General features: G+C 40.6%; 1 protein-coding gene and 2 pseudogenes across 1 annotated transcript in view; 2 read left to right on the top strand and 1 right to left on the bottom strand.

The window, feature by feature from the left end:
* The first annotated feature begins 999 nt into the window (after window positions 1-999).
* The window catches only part of UBE2W (ubiquitin conjugating enzyme E2 W), a 55,725-nt gene continuing 39,156 nt past the window's right edge, over window positions 1,000-17,568 (top strand). The window contains exon 1 of the mRNA XM_045849427.1: window positions 1,000-1,233. Coding sequence (XP_045705383.1) covers window positions 1,000-1,233 — 234 coding nt within the window. The remainder of the gene's footprint in view (window positions 1,234-17,568) is intronic.
* LOC123825866 lies at window positions 6,531-6,683 on the bottom strand (annotated as a pseudogene).
* Window positions 10,157-13,358, top strand: LOC123825771 (annotated as a pseudogene).

Raw genomic sequence — 17,568 nt, 5'->3', positions numbered from 1 at the left:
TAAAGATCTTTTTTCATCTTGAACATATTTTACATTAGGGAATTTCCCAAAGAACATAATTTATCTTAAGAGTGGAAAGGATGAAATCCTGCATTGATTTTTTATTTAAATCTTATAGAAATTTCTAAAATATCTCCAAGTTAAAGTGACAGATTTTAAGCTTTTATTCTGGTAACGTAAAAGCCTTCGACTTAATATATCAGCCACTTTAATTTTTAGAGATAAAATGTGAGGTACAAGCCTTTGGCTTTCATTTTCCTCATATAAACCAACGACATTTTCAGTTCTGGAATAGCTTTTTAAACGTGGCTTCTGGTAAATTTTGACAGAACTGGTGCATCCCCGGAAAAAATTCCGTATGCTCAGCTTTCGCTATTGAAATACATCCGCAGGTAGAATGACCACGTAACTGTCCACCGTGAAACAGGTTGAAAAGATGTCTTGATGTGATAAAAGATATGTGTATATTATAACGTGACACTGATACACTTCTTGAAAGAAATTCATGTCTAGGGTCAACTTTCTAATCAAATGTCAACGGTGTTACAACCGTAACTATTACTAACACACGTGAAGTTTTTAAACTCACGGGCTGAGGTGAAGGGGCATAAATAGCATACAGCCCAAAACCAACCAAACAAAAACACTTTCTCTTCCCTTCTGGGCAAGTTTCAGCTCTACAAAATCTACCCTTGACCTAAGAGCAAAGTGCTGTTCTGCTTCCAATTCTCATCCCGCTGCCTTCCATGGTCGAAAAGACCAAAAACCAGCCCCTCGGAAAGTTTTATCCGGCCCCAAAGTGGGCACAGTAGTGGAGAACGACATCCGAAAGGGAAAATCTGTAAACCATATACCTGTGGTTGGAAAAACAAAACGGAAAAAAAAACACTGGTCCAGCATCTTTGGGCTCTAGAGGTATAGTCAAGAAAAAAGCAACAGACAAGGTCAGAACCAGAGCCGTATTCCTGAAAACGATCGAGACAGCTGGTGGGCTCGCGGATGCAGGACGGCAGGATGGGGCTGAAGATACTGACAGCACCGTGCACCACACCCCGCCCCGCCCCGCCCCGCGGGCACCGCGGACCAGCCAATCCCTTTGCGCCATTCCCTTCCATCGGAGGCCCCGCCCCCGCGCCCGGGATGCTGCGCTTGACGCGAGCACGGCGGCTCCGCCCCCTGCGTCTCAGGCCTCGCCGGCCTTTGGGGGATGGTTCCATCATGGCGTCAATGCAGGTGAGAGGAGTTTGCAGCATCTGGGCGGGCTAGGGAGCCTCCGAGAGGTGGAGAGCGTTCCGTCGGGGGCGGTGTCTGGGACTCCGGGGCACCGGGCGGGCTCTGGAGCGGCCTTGGCGGTCAGTGCTTCCCTAGTCTTCCAGCGCTGGGGAAGAGTGAGGCGACGAAAAGAAGGGCGTGGGGGGAGGCGGGCTCGGTCGGTCGAAGCGGACACCAGCCGGCCGGGAAGTTGGGGGGTAAAGAATGAGAAAGGGAGGAAAGAGCGAAGTTTGGCGTTGGCCCGGCGGCAGTCATCTCGGACTCATTTTCCGGTCGCAGTCAGCGGCTGCTGGCTTGCCTGCTTCCCCAAGGATGCCCCCCCGCCCCGCAGTCCCCGGTCCGGCGGAAACAGCTGCTATAGTCGTCCTCCCCAACACAGGGACGGCTCCGACCGGGACTGTGTGTGAGAGAGCTGCAAAGACGTTCCTGCGGAGAGCGGCTGGCTGCGAGGGCGCTAGGCGACCTCTGCCAGGCCTCCCACGCCTGGTTTTCCTGACTGCGCGGCCATCGGCTCTCCCTTTGCCTCTTACTCCTTTGCTTCTTGAGTACCTTCCTCTATCAGCCTCTCTACTCTCAGCGAGCAGCAGCAGCCCGCCGCCTTCTCCCCGAAGCTGCCATTAGACTGTCGACATCCTTTGTAGACTTACCGCCTAATATTCGATGTCCCCAAGAGCCGAGCGACCGGGCCCCCTTAGAACTCCCAGGATAGCTGTGCTTCAATTTCTTTTTTCTGTATGGCGCCCCACCCTTGTAGTCGCGACCAGGCTACAGCCCTTTGCCCTTCCTCTACCCCTGATCGTTAGTGGAACCTTAGTTTGATAGAAGGCCTGTTAACCCTTGTCACATCCACTTGATTTGACAATGCGTGTTTTTCTGGCTTTCCAATGTAATAAAACCATTTTTTCCCCCGAATCCAGGGAGTTTTTTTTCTGGCAAAGATGGCAACCACAATTGCAATTTTGTAGCGATTGACTCCGCATTATCTATAGCCTGCATTTAATTGACCGATGAAGACTACCTGTATCGAAACATACAGGAAGAGAAGGTGACTCGTTTCTAGTGTCAACTGAGCGCTTTTTAGAGTTTTAACAAGGACTGCTCAAATAAAGAGACCACGTTTTCTCTAAGGATTTTGTGCTTTTGTTTCTGGAATAATAAGTTTGCCTATTTCTCCTCTGGATTTTAATCCTCTTTAGGCCAGAACAGTGGTTTTCTTGGATCTCTTCTCTATTTTTCATCATCTTCCTCTTTTTGGTTCATATTTACTTCTGTGCTTTTGTGTTATACCCTTTCAATCTGTTTTTCATACAGTATTCTTTTTACTTTTGCTTGCTGTCTGAACTTTCCTGCAGAATATAAAAAAGAAATGTATATAACATTTTTAGTTGAGAAGATGTCATGAAATGATCCAGGGGAAAAACAAGAACGACTTCAGGAAATATACTTTACACTAATTTCCCCAGAGACGTTAGAGAAGTTCCCTCATTTGAGGCCCTAAAAGGAACTGGAACGCTAGTTGAACGGTAGCTCGGCTGTGTGACCAATTTAAGGTGATTTGTATTAAGATTACAAGTGTTTGTTTTAAGGCTGAAAATTAAAATAGGACTTGTGATGATATTTCACAAGAGAATTATGGGAATAATTAATTAGCTGGTTAGATTTAGGCTTCAAATGTCTGGAAGAGAGGTTTTGTTTTTAAGAGAAAAATGAGTCAGCACAGAACTTAATATTCATAATCATGAATTTTACATGGCGACTTAGGCAATGGAAAAAAAATACTTGCCATTGTAATACTGAATTTTTCTTTGTCCCAAGTACTACCTTTGACTACCTTATCACCCTTTATTCCTTTGTGTTTTCTGAGAGGAATGGAAAACTGATGGTCCATTTTAATTAAAATAAAACTAAATCTTTTCCTTTTTATCTGTATTTTTAAATATACAGATTTTCTGGTAGTATCTTGACTTATTTCAATATAGATAAATCAAGCTTTTTCAAACAACATGACTTTCTGTGTGGTTATTCTGTGTGTTTGGTAAACAAATTTTTTTCTTGACCATCTTAATAGCAAAACTTAACTTTTCCCAAAACAGTTAATTTACTCATAGGACTGCAACCAGATTATGAAATCTGTTCATTAACTCATCAATTATTTTTTGAGGTCCCATTATGTGTCAGGTACTCATCTAGATTCTGTGGATACATCAGTGAACAAACAAGATTTCTGCCTTTTTGTATATAGAAAGCCTGGTTGTGGGATGCAGATAAAAACAAAATATTTAAGTTAATTACGCATTATATTAGAAGGTGATAATGTTGTGGAGAAAAAGCGTGGGAGGGGGTTAGGAAATGTATTTGGAGATTTCATTAGAGTGCTTAGGGAAAATATGTGGCATACACGAATGCTGCTGTGACCAAGTCCTTATCTAATATGTTTTCATATTTTGCCCTGGCTGGTGTGGTTCAGTGGATTAAGCATCAGCCTGTGAACCAAAGAGTCTCTGCCCCGACACAGGCCATGTCTCCAGTTGGGGTTGTGCACGAGGCAGCCTATTGATGTTTCTCTTACACATGGATGTTTTTCCCCCCCTTTCTCCCTTCCCCTCTCTAAAACTAAAATTAGAGAAAGGAAAAAGGGTTTTCAGATTTCTTTATATCTTACCCACACCAGGATTATGGCTGTTGGAGAGTTTACTTAAGCAATAAGAGAAACTGTATTTCTAAAACATGCATGTTATACAAATGTAACATAGGATTTGATTACTTGAATTGATAAAAATGAAATAGACTTTAGGGTCAATAACTGAGTGTAGACTTTCAATTTCTCCTTGGAGAGTATGCATTTTTTTAAAGATTTTATTTATTTATTTTTAGAGAGGGGAAGAGAGGGAGAGAAACACCAGCGTTGTTGCTTCTTGAGTGCCCCTGCTGGAGACCTGGCCTGAAATCCAGGCAAGTGCCCTGACAGGGAATCAAACTGGCGACCCCTTGGTTTGCAGTCCAGCGCTCAATCCACTGAGCCACACCAGCCAGGGCAGGAGTTTGTTTTTTAAGGTTGAGGTTGTAACTACTTTAATGTACTCTATCAGTGCTTCCCAACCTTTTTTTCTGGTTGTGACACATGGAGAAGATACTTTTCAAATTGCACACTAAGATGTGTGAGGTTGTTGGAGGGTGAAAGCACCTAGCTAGGCAGCTCTATGTGAAATAGTGAGGATGAGGATCAGTATACTTTAACACCTGTGATTCTGGGGAAGCTCTGCTCTATAATACTAGAGTTGTTCTTTAACATACAGTTCAAGATTGTGGTTTGCAAGTTCCTGTGAGCCCTTTGAGACATTGTTTCCCAGTTTTTTGTTTTTAGAACAAAGGCACACATCATCAAGAAGATTATGGTTAGATTATGTTTTAAGAAACTATTCTTAGAGAATGGTGGGCTCATGACAGTACTTAAAATTGATAGAAGTTAAAGATATACATCTATAATTAACTTTGATAATACTAGAAATCTTAAAATATTAAATGAAAGTTCTTTGTAACAAGTTTTTAGATTTAGTGTTTTAGGGACTTTTATTTTTTATTTTTTATTTTTTTTGGTACAAACTTTCTTTCCCAAAACTTGCAAAAGCGCTATTAAAGTGAATTTTTATGTGTTTCTAAACGTTTCTAAAGGTGTAGCAGTATTAGGGTATTCTGTTTTCAGCTGAACTATAAAATTGTACCATGTGTTATATTTCATTTTGTGTTTAATATTTTTTCTTTCCGCATTTAAGGTGTGAACTTCCTTATGCTGTGTCTAAGGTCTTAGAAAGTCAGTGCATATAGTTGATATTTTTCAGCTCTAAAAACTGTGATATAATTGAGAGAAATGGTCAGTTGAGTTACTCTTACAGATTGTCTACATACTCTTCCTCTCTGTTACCTAATCGAATATTAGACTCTTGACTGTTGCTTTAGCTGGATGGAAGGAGATTGACATTTAGTAACAAAAGATCGATTATGAATGTGTGCTTATTTTCAGTTGACTTAGAAATAAATTATTTTGGATTATTCATTGCTCTTTATTCAAGTAATTGGGCTGTAGTGATTGAGAGAGGTGGAATATGAACTTACTGACATTCACTATCCACTGTCATGTTGCCTTGACAGTTGGATTCTTTGTGACTATTTGTTGATCTTATGAAGAGGTACAGCATAATCAAAAGTTAGAAAATTGACTGTCATCTTCTATACTGAGGCTTACTGGGCACTGGGAACTTTGGGAATACAGCTAGAATTATGTTACAGTGGAACCTCGGTTCTGGAACTTAATTCGTTCTGGAAAACTTTTCAAGAAGTGGATTTGTTTGAAAACAGAATCTCCTTTGTTGCCTGAGAGATGCGTGGCTGATTATACAGGTATCAGCATTAAGGGTTGTTGGATCAAGACTCAAGACCCCTTGTTTTCTTAGATAATTGAGACTTTTTTCCCCATTAAAAACTTGGTCAAGAACTAAGATGGAAGTTTGACTGTATTTGAGAAATTTGGCTGGAGATTCTGGTTGGGAGCAGGGCTATTCAGGAGCTGTTGGAGCAAGTGCCCCAGGAAAAGGGGAACAGTGTACAATAGAATTGAAGGCGTAAAGGTGTTCTCTTTGATACACATCAGTGGATCAGTCACACATAGGTGAACAAAAGCATAAAGCTAGGATAATCATCTTCGCTTAATATGGTCATTGTGCTACTTTTTTTTTTTTAACTCTTCCATTTCCTTGGGCCATAGATTCCATGAAAATAGGAAGCATGCTTTCTCTTTGTCCCTCAAAGGCCCTCGTAGTGACTACAGTAAATGTTTGTCCATCACTTGACACTTCAGAAAGCATTCCTTGCCCTGGCCATGTAGCTCAGTAGGTTAGGGCATTGCCCGATAGGCCAAGGTTGCGGGTTCCATCTCAGGTCAGGGTACATACAAGAAACAACCAGTGAATTCATGAATAAGTGGAACAACAAATCAGACTCACTCACTCTCTTCCTCTCCATCTCTCTCCATCTCTCCCTCTATCTAAAGTTAGTTAATAAAAAAAATTAAGAAACATTCCTAAATAGCAAATTCTAAATCAGTTTAATTCTATTTTAGAGAAATCTATTAAGCAATTCTATAGTTGTGAGGTTGTGAAGCTGGGATTAAAAACCAGGTTCTGAAATCCACTGATGCTGTGAAATTGTAGGCAATGAGCATATTAACAAGTTTAGCATTGTAGAGAAATCATTGGGATAGTTATTTAACTTTTCAGTCGAGGATTAAACATTTACTAAAATAATATAGCTTTTATAGCTAAGAAAATGAGAGGATAATATTCGTTATGCTTTAATTAGCAATAATTGTGCCTCAGATAAACCTCATTGGCTACAATCTGCCACAGCGCAAAGCTTATACTTTATAATATAAAGTTATTTTATGCATCAGATTTTTAAAAGTTTCTTTTTTTTTTAAATCCTCACTGAGGTCATTTCTTTTCATTGCTTTTAGAGAGCAAGGATGGGAGAGAGAGAAACATCGATGTGAGAGAAAAACATTGATGGGTTGCCTCCTGTGCATGCCCAGACCAGGGATCAGACCTGCAACATAGGTGCATGCCCTCTCAGGATTCGAATCCACAACCCTTTGGTTATGAGACAGTGCTACAACCAACTGAGCCACGCTGGCCAGGGCAAAAAGAGGTTCTTTATGTATATGCCTGTGCACTGAGTAAAATTATAATGGCAAATCTTTACTGATCAAAGATGCGTTTTAAAAGTAGGGATGATTTGGCATCTTTCTGAAAATTTACTTCTGCATAATATCTATCTACATTAGCATTTGCTAGATGAATTTTGTTGCATCTTTGTAACATTGCTGTCTGCTTTACTTTTAATTTTATTTACAAAATACATGTTCACATTTGTCAGGTGCTTTAAAAATGTCCTCATTTGTTAGCCATTATTTGTGAATGCAGTTTTTGGATCACCAACAAATGGTGCGTGCCTTTGAATTACTGTGGTCTGAGAAAAACTCTTTAATTTCATTTAGTTGTTTTTGTAAAACTTCATTAGGGAAAAAAAACAATCTGGAATCAAAAGGCCTAGATTCAGGTTCTGTTTCATTGCTTAACAACTGTGTTACTCAAAAATCTGTAGTGTAGTGGTTAAGACAAAAGTAGATTAACAGAGGAGTAAACATGTATAGAACTGCTTTTTTAGTTTTCCTTCTCCAACCTTTTTTTCATGGTATTCTCAATGTTGGTACATGGCAACTTTACTCTTTGTTCAACCAGAGACCTTGGTTTCATTCCACTCTGTATTCAGACCACAGGCAAATTCTCTCCAGCTCTACCTTCAAAGTATATCCAGAATCCAACTGTTTGTCCTCTTCCTTGAATTACTCCCTGATGTAAATCATTATCATCCCCCATCTGGATTGTAGCAATAGCTTCATAACTGATTTCCCAGCTTCTGCCCTTGTTCTCTTACTGTCTTTTCTCAACCCATTACTTTGATTCTTTTAAAAACAAAAGTCAAATATCACTTTACTCACGTCCTTTCTGTGACTTCCCAGTTTTACTCAGAAGATAATCCAAAATCCTTGCTATAGTCTAGAAAGCCTTAGATTTTCTATAGCCTGGTATGCCCCACCCCTCCTCCCCCTTCCCCTTTTCTATAGCCTTATTGACCTCCTTGCTATTTTTCTCTGCCTTTGCCTCTATTGTTTCCTCTGCTTGGAGTGATTTGCAAATATTTTGTATTCTGCCAGCCATGTTACCACATTCTTGATGGTGTTGTTTGAAGCACATTTCTAAATTTTGATGAAGTTCAGTTTATGTATTTTCTTTTGTCATTTGTGATTTTGGTGTCATAGCTAAGAAATCATTACCTGACCCAAGGTCACAAAGATGTACACTTACAACATCTATGTTGTCTTACAAGAGTGTTTAGAGTTTTAGCCCTTACATTTAGCTATTTGATTAATTTTGAGTTAACTTTTGTTAAACAGTATGAGGCACAATTAGTTTTATAGCAATAATATGGCAGCTTGTTTTCTTTTAGAAGCTGTATAGGTCCAAGCGGAGAGTCCATCAGGTTTGATAGTATCCTGCTGGATTCAACTTATTTCTCTAGGTGAGTGGAGCTGTTAGCTGTTTTTCAGATGAGAATTTATATTGCAGCCTAAACTACTAAACAAACTCCAATTGTAATCCTAATAACTATTACTAAGAATATTTATGTATTCATATATTGACTTTTATTGCAATTAAAATAGACATACCAACTTTAACTTTTAGACTTACAAAAACTTTGAGCCATAGGGCATTTTAGAGGTCATGTGGTCCAACCATCATACCTTTTCTTTAAAATCATTGCTGCATTTTGTGATTAGAGGTAGTTGATAAAATATAACTTGTTTACTTTTTTACTGTATAAAAGGAAGATATATTGAGGAAATTGAGTATATAAATTTTTTTAGTATATAGATTTTTATATGAGAAAAAAATGTTACATTCTTAGGAACACCAATTTAAGGACTCCAGTGGAGAAAATTACATAGCTGGACATGTTGGTGCCATCTTTGCTCTTGATGTTGCTTAGTAGAAACTTGATAAAATTTATGTCTTTATACTAATTAGTTTGAACTGCCTTGATTTGATACTGCTATAGTCCATCCTCATTCATGGGTTCTGTATTTGTGAATTTGCCTACTCAGTAAAATTTATTTGTAACCCTACAAAAAAGATATTTATGGTGCTTTCGTAGTGCTTTACACAACAGATTGGCAAACCGCCCCCTCCCCCAATGTTGAGTTGCTAGAATTGTTCCCAGCTAAGATCAAATAAGGTGATGCTGTGCCTTGTTTCAGTTGTCATACTCTAAACAAGTGTCCTTTTCTTAGTCTATTTAGTGCCACCTTTTCCACATCTCCTGTTAAAAATGGCCCCAGGAGTATTGAAGTGCTGTTGAGTACTCCTAATTGCAGGAAGGCTGTGTGTATTAGGTAACCTTTGTTCAGGCATGTGCTGTTGTCCTTGGGTTCAGTGTTAAAGAATCAACAATCTGTATTAAGGCATCTTAAACACACACAAGCTGTTATAATTTTTGGTTGAATGTGGCCAGAGGATTGTAGGAACCTAACCCTGTATTTTCCATAGGAACTGTGGTTCAGTATTTGTTGTGACTTTATAAAACATACCTACTGTGAATAATGAAAAATGACAGTATTTTGATTTAAATTATCATTGTCTTTGATTTGAAATGTATTGAAGGCAGATTAAAACTGGTGAAAAGTAGTATTGCTTCATTCAGATTCCTTCTTTACTTTTTTCTATTTTCTGCTGTAGGTCAATACTTTCCTCCCAGTTTTTTTTCTTTAGTTACCCACACAATTCAAGTTAGTGGTTTTCAATTCTGGCATTATATTTTAAATCACCTTGGAAGCTTAAAAAACAAAACTATCCCCAGAGGTCAATTTATTTGGTCTCGCATGTGTCTTGGGTATTGGAATTTTTCTCAGCTAATGTGCACCCTAAGTTTAGAGCTCAGCTTCACTACGATAGGGGAATTTAAGTGTGCAGATTTTGTAAATTGGATGAGATGTAATACATCTTGGACCAGATATACGAAAATTGATACATCTGGAGAGACTTCTAAGAATCACATTTGAGACTATGAAAATATTTATACATGTTCCTGGCTGTCTCCATGATCACATTTCTATAAAAGAATATTTATTTCCTGAACTTAATATCAGAACGAATGTTGACTCCCTTGTAATTTTAGTGAGATCTCATTTGGTGGCTCTTTTATGCAAAGAAACAAAGAATCTGCCATGAGAGTTTTTTGTGAAGGAGGATTAGTGAACAAAGTACATTAAGATATGGCTGCTGGGGAAAAACAAGCCCTAGCTGATGTGGCTCAGTTGGTTGTGTGTGAAAGGTGACAATTTCCATTCTCAGTCAGGGCACGTCTTGGTTGCAGGTTCATCCCCAGGTACGGGGTCGGGGGGCTGCATATGGGAGGCAACTGATCGATGCTTCTCTTCTTTTTCCCTCCCTTCACCTCTCTCTAAAAATAAATATAAATAACATCTTTTTTTAAAAAAGACATAGCTGCTGGGTGCTCCTCTAGGCTCAGTTATGAGCTAAGTGATTCTTCTATATCAGTTGTGTACCTAGACAAACCTGCAAATTTTATATTGTGACTCTTTGGAGTTGAATAATTACAACCTCAAGTTTATATTGTTTTAAATAATCTTTAAATTTAATCCAGGGTCAGCCCTGGATTAAAATGTAAATAGCCCTTCTTTTAAGTCTGTTGGCCCTTCATAGGACCATTGTTGCTGGCCCTTGCTTCTCCCTTTTATAAAGCTTATGCTGAACTTTTTTTTAGTCCATTAAAATCCCTGAGGGTCAGGTTGTTTATGAGTCTGTATCCTGGGTCTGTCTTCCCTGTTCTTAGGTTGAAGTGGACATTACTGCAAATGTGTACATTTTGTTGTTACCTATTTACATATTAGGAATACTTAGGAACACTTTTTAGTCACTTTATATCAAAATTCCATTTTAAATTCTGGCTAGTTTGGTGGTACCCTTGTCTTTTCCTTGTTTGTGGGAATTTTTTTTTAAATGTATCTAGTAGGTTATTTAGTTAGCCCTTCCACTCTTTGTACTCTCATTCTGAATTCATATTTTACTCAAAATCTATTTTAGTTCTTACAGCTTTATACCTGATATCATGAACCCACCAAACTTAGCCTCAGTCCTCACAGCTATACACAGCTTGTGTGCCCTCACAGCACCTTTTACCTCTCTCATAGCATTTTTCATTTCTGCCTTATACTTATAGGTACTTTGTCTTTATTAGATTTTTAACTCCCTAAGGGCAGCGCTCTACTGGTAGTGAGCACTCAGATGTTTTCTGAGTAAGTAAATAGAGACTCAAGTAAATGCTTTTTTTCAAAATAGATCATAAACAATATGCAAACATTGCTTTCTTGCTCTATCTTTGATTCCTTTGATGCCTTTTGCTTCATATTCTGTCTGGCCCAATTAAAGAAACTAAAGCATTCAGTTGAATAGGGAAAAGTATATAGTACTTTTAAATTAGTGTAAATTTCCTGTTAATTATATGCTTCTCTTTTAATTAATATTTGGTTGGTGATTCTTTTACTCTGTGGATAATGCTTCAATGAAATCCTCTTTTTGTCTAACTGTAGTTTTTTTTCCTTAAGCTTCTAGTATACAACCCTTAAAACCTTGACAGCAAATAATCTTAGATCTTGCTTCATTGATACTAAAATTGTGTGATTGTTTTCTCCCTAAACACAAAAATATTTTGTCTCAGGATACTTCTCATTCTTGATGTTGTATTGCTTTTCCAATGTTTTATTCTTAGGGTGTGTCTGGGTATAGAGTTGCTTGTGTTTGCTTGTGGGAAGAGGAGGTATGCAGGTTGTGTGTGGGGTGGGGGTGTTTGCTATAGCAATTTGTGATTGGTTCTTCCAGATGTTGCAAAGGGCAGAATATCTGTTGATGTCTCTGAAATGCAAGCTTACTTCTGACAAACTTTTTACCTGTAGACATATCTACGTCTTTAGATAAAGAAGATGTGGTACATGTATTCAGTGGATTATTACTCAGCCATAAAAAAGAATGAAATCTTGCTTTTTGTGACAACATAAACAGACCTAGAGGATACTATGCTAAGTGAAATAGGTCAGATAGAGAAAGACAAATACCATATAATTTCACTTATATATGGAATCTACAAAATAAATCAACACAAAACAAATTCTTGGGTACAGAGAGCAAATTGATGGTTGCCACGTGGGGGTAGGGGTAGTTGAGTGAAAGGAGGAAGATATTAAGATGTACAAATTGCCAGATAAGAAAACAGACACAGGAGAACAGGTGGAGAGCTGGTGGGCAGAGGTGGAGGCGCTGCCATGGCTTGGCCTCTGGGGCCAGAGCACCAGTTTCCACCTCTCCCCGCCTTGCTGGCCCCTGATGCCTGCCAGACTTTTGCCTTTGTCAGCGCCTCTGCCTGACCACCCTCCCCACCCCATCCAAATGGAATTGGGGGGCTGAGCTGTGTAGGGCCCCAAAGCCAATGCAGTGTTGGCTCTACTTGCTAGGGGCCTGGCAAGAGCACTCCTCACACCTCTGTGCATGGGGCTCCTATCCCTTCGGTACCATTTGAGTCTGTCCCCAAAGAGTGTGGATACCCCCAGGATGAGCCCACCAAGCCCTCAGCCCCTTGAGCTGCAGCTGCTGCAGGATGTCTTCATTGCGGTCAAGACAACCAGCGCCTTCCACCTTCTCACCTGGAACTGCTGCTGGACACGTGGGTCTCCAGGACTAAGGAGCAGACATTCGTCTTCACTGACAGCCTGGATGAAGACCTCCGGGAGAGACTGGGACCCCACCTCGTGGTCACCAACTGCTCTGTGGAGCACAGCCATCTAGCCTTGTCTTGAAAGATAGCCGCTGAGTTTGATGCCTTCTTGGCCAGTGGGCTGAGGTGGTTGTGCCATGTGGATGATGACAGCTATGTGAACACAACTATCTGAAGCTGCTAAGAGCCTTCTCGCAGGCCCTTGATATCTACATAGGCCAGCCCAGCCTGAACTGGCCTGTCCACGCTTCTATGCCGCAACCTCAAACTATCACATGAGGCTGGTACAATTCTGGGTTGCCACTGGGGGTGCCAGCTTCTGCATCAACCACAAACTGGCTTTAAAGATGGCCCCATGGGCCAGTGGCTGCTGCTTCGTGGACACATCTGCACTCATCCGCTGCCTGATGACTGCACTGTGGGCTACAAAATTTGAGTGCAAGCTGTGGGGCTGTCTGCAACCCAGTCCACTCTTCCACTTCCACCTGGAGACCTTGCAGCTGCTGGGTGCTGACCCGCTCCTAGAGCAGCTCACCCTCAGCTATGATGTTTTTGAGAAGCTCTACATCATTAAGCTACAGGGCCCCTTCTCCCCTAAGGAGGATCCTTCCAGGTTCCATTCCCTACATTGTGTCTTCTACCCAGACACTCCTTTGTGCTCACAGCTGTGGCCCAATGAGTCCTGAACTGCTGGACCACTGTGGAGCTAAGGCCTCTGGTTGTCACTACCTCCCAAGGCAGCCATGAGGGCCAGTGGCAAGTGCCCGGGGCTGGGTAGTCCCTGGCGGGGCCTCCACATGGTAGGGTGGGCAAGCCCAGGATTGGATGGTGACAGGGGGTGAAGGCATCCCAGACTCCTGGGAGGTGGGGACCAGGGACCAGGTGAATGCCAGAGAGGCCCAGGAGAGCTCCTGTGGGCCTTGGGTGGTTAAAACAAACAGGGTAGATGGCTCAAGTGTCCTAATGCTCAGAGAATTATATGGACCCCTGGGTGGGGTGTGACCCCCACCCCCAGCTCCAGTCCCTCAGTTATTCATTCCCCTGGGGTCAAGCACTGGGCCACCCACTCCTGAATCCCTTGCCTGGGTCCCCAAGCACTAAGGGGATGTAGGTGTAACGGGGGCAGGAGGCAGAGCCTGTGGCAGGTACTGTTACTGACCGGACTCCAGCTCCTTGCATCCCACCACTTGCCAATGGTTGTTTGGAGTGTCAGTGTGCCCAGATCAGACCACGGATCACTGACAGGTTCTCGCCAACCTGATGCTTCTTTTGCTCACTTGCTCAGCTTCCCTTGCTGTTAAGAGTTACCATGTACCCCAGCTCTGCCTGGAGTCAGAGCTGCCTGTTATTGTGAACTAAGCAGAGCCACTAGAGAGGATTCTGGGAAAGTTCTACAGCCCCATGCTCCATCTTCCTGCCATGAATGTGGGTGTGATATCTGGACCTGGGGCAGCCACCTTGCTGCCATGAAGGAAAGGCCAAGACCATCATCCACACATGTATTGTTTAGCATCTGGTCCTGTAAGAAAATTAAACCCTTATTTGTTCAGACCAAAAAGAAGGAAGGAAAGAAAGAAAGAGAAGGGAAGAAAGGGAAGGGAAGGAAGGAGGAAGGGAGGGAGACAGGGAGACACTGGGATGTAAAGTACAGCATAGGGAATATGGTCAATAATTTTATAATAACTCTGTATGGTGTCAGGTGGGTACTTATTGAGGTGATCATTTTGTAAGTTATATAAACGTCTACTATGTTGTACACCTGAAACTAATACTATATGTCAACTGTCACTGAAAATTTTTTTAATTAAAGAATGCTAACCAGCCTGCTGGTATGGCTTAGTGTATTGAGCACTGGCCTCGGAACCAAAGGGTCACCAGTTTGACTCCCAGTCAGGGCACATACCTGGGTTGTGGTCCAGGTCAGGTCCCCTGGGGGCTTGTGAGAGGCAACCACACACTGATGTTTCTCTCCCTTTCTCCCTCCCTTCCCCTCTGTCTAAAATAAATAAATGAAATCTTTAAAAAAATCTCTTGACAATAACCAGAGGGCAGGTAGGAGGGGATAATAGGGTGTGTGTCAAGGAACGTATATAAGGAACACATGGATAAAGCCAAAAGAGGGGTAGGATCAAGGGTGGGAGGTGGGGATGGCTAAGGTGGGGGGAAATGGAGACCTTTGTACTTGAACAACAATAAAAAAAATCTCTAAAAAATGACAACCATTACTCCGATTTTTATGTTTGTAGGGAATCTATGTTTTCTCTCTGGTCTTAGAATTAGCAGTATTTTAATTGGTGTTCTATACTTTTCACAGCAATGTGTTTGGAATTCTTTTTATTAATGCTTTTTGGAATTCATTGGGCTTTTGCACCTGAGGATTGATGTCTGCAACAATTCTGAGAAATTCTCAGGCATTATCCATTTAAATGTTGCATCCCATTCTCTTTTGTGTTCCCTCCTCATTTTTATCTCTTCCTGTTACATCTTGGATAAATTAATCAGAGCATCTGCTATGTAATCAATCTATCATTGAGGGTATTTTTTAAGTTTTATTTAGATATAATTTATATGCCATTAAATTCACCCATTTGAAGTATACAGTCAGATGTGCAGCCATCCCCATAATCTAATATTAAAATAGTTTCATCATTCCCAAAAGAAACCTTTTGCCTATCATCATGTATTCTCCATCATTTTACTTCCTATTCCCACCAGTCCCTGGCAGATAAAAGTCTCCTTTCTGTTTGTATAGATTTTCCTGTTCTGGACATTTCATATAAATGATATCACATATTTGGCCTTTTGTGACTGACTTATTTATCATGATGTATTTGAGATTCATCCATATTGCTGCATGTATTAGTACTGTATTTTTTATGAAAAATAATATTCCATTTTATAGATATACAGCATAGATTGTTTATTCTATCAGTTCATGGATATTTGGGTTGCTTCCACATTTTGGCCATTATGAATAACGTTGCCGTGAATATTTGGGTATGTGTTTTTATCATCCTTTGAGCCCTTAAGTCTATTTTCTAATCATACAACAGATACCCTTCTACTTTCCTGTTGTAAAAGAGTCATAATATTACAAAAGTATATAGTGCAAATAGGGATGTCCTCTTTCTCCATTTCCACTGCTAGTCGGGAAGTACTGTCAAATAGTCGGATATGCTTCTTTCCAATCTCTTTTGTATGCATTATATAACATTTGTATAAATAAATCTCTTTTGTTTTAACATAAAGGGATTATAGGTATTTGAGACTTGCTTTTTCTTTGTTTTGCCGTTCTTTTGTTAGTACCTGTAGATCCACATAATTCTTTTTTTTTAGTATATTTTATTGATTGTGATATTACAGTTGTCCTATTTTTTCTCCCCTTTATCTTACTCTGCCCTGCATCCACCCCTCCATCCAGCATTCCCCCCTGCCCCCTTAGTACATGTCCACAGGTTATACATATAAGTTCTTTGGCTTCTTTATTTCCTATACTATTCTTAACCTCCCCCTATTTTGTACCTACACCAATTATGCTTCTTATTCCCTGTTACTTTTCCCCCATTCTTCTCCTCCCCACTGATAACCCTCCATGTGATCTCCACTTCTGTGATTCTCTTACTGTTCTAGTTGTTTACTTAGTTTTCTGTTTGTTTATTAGGTTCAGTTCTCAGTAGTTGTGAGTTTGTTGTCATTTTACTGTTCATAGTTTTGATTTTGTTCTTTTTCTTAGATAAATCCCTTTAACATTTCATATAGTAAGGGCTTGGTGATGATGAACTCCTTTAACTTGACCAAATCTGGGAAGTGCTTTATCTGCCCTCCCATTCTAAATGATAGCTTTGCTGGATAGAGTAATCTTGGATGTAAGTCCTTGCCTTTCATGACTTGGAATACTTCTTTCCAGCCCCTTCTTCCCTGTAAGGTTCCTTCTGAGAAATTAGTTGATAGTCTTATGGGCACTCCTTTGTAGGTAACTCTCTTGCTGCCTTTAAGTTTCTCTTATTATCTTTAATCTTGGTAATTTAATTCTGTGTCTTGGTGTGTTCCTCTTTGAATCCAACTTCTTAAAGACTCTGAGCTTCCTGTACTTCCTGGAAGTCTATTTCCTTTGCCAGATTAGGGAAGTTTTCTTTCATTATTTGTTCAAATAAGTTTTCAGTTTCTTGCTCTTCCTATTCTCCTTCTGGCACCCCTATGATTCAGATATTGTAGCGCTTAGAGTTGTCCCAGAGGTTCCTAAGCCTGTCCTTATTTTTTGGAATTCTTGTTTCTTCATTCTATTCCAGTTGAATGTTTATTTTTTCCTTCTGTTCCGAGTTGTTAATTTGAGCCCCTGTTCCCTTCCCTTTACTGTTGGTTCCCTGTATATTTTCCTTTACTTCACTTTGTATAGCCTTCACTTCTTGCTTTATTTTGTGGCTGTTCTCAACCATTTCTGTGAGCATCCTGATTACCAGTGTTTTGAACTCTGCACCTAATAGATTATTGGCTATCTTCTTGTCACTCCAGTTGTTTTTCTGGAGTTTTGACCTGTTCTTTCATTTGGGCCGTATTTCTTTGTCTCATCACACCTGTTATTGTAAGGGGAGGAGCCTTGGGTATTCTCCAGGGTGGGGCAACCCACATGGCTGCATTGTGGCACTGTATATGGGGGAGGTGTCAGCGAGGGAACAGTGCCACTTGCTCAGCTCTCGGCCACTTTCAGTCACTTTCCCTGCTACCCACAAGTGGATTGTGCCCTTTCAGGTGTTGCCCCAGTGCTGATTCCCAGGTGGGTGGGTTAGTGCACTTTCTAGAATTCCCTGGGCCCCTCTAACAGACTCTTCTGTGAGACTGGGAGTTTCTCCAACCACCACAACCCCCACAGGTTTTACAGCCAAAGGTTTTGGGGCT

The sequence above is a fragment of the Phyllostomus hastatus genome, unplaced genomic scaffold, assembly GCF_019186645.2.
Source record: "Phyllostomus hastatus isolate PE091 unplaced genomic scaffold, TTU_PhHast_1.1 phas_contig_65, whole genome shotgun sequence".
In the NCBI taxonomy this organism is placed as follows: domain Eukaryota; kingdom Metazoa; phylum Chordata; class Mammalia; order Chiroptera; family Phyllostomidae; genus Phyllostomus; species Phyllostomus hastatus.
The sequence above is the reverse complement of the archived record's forward strand: the minus strand, read 5'-3'. Positions and strand labels throughout refer to the sequence as shown.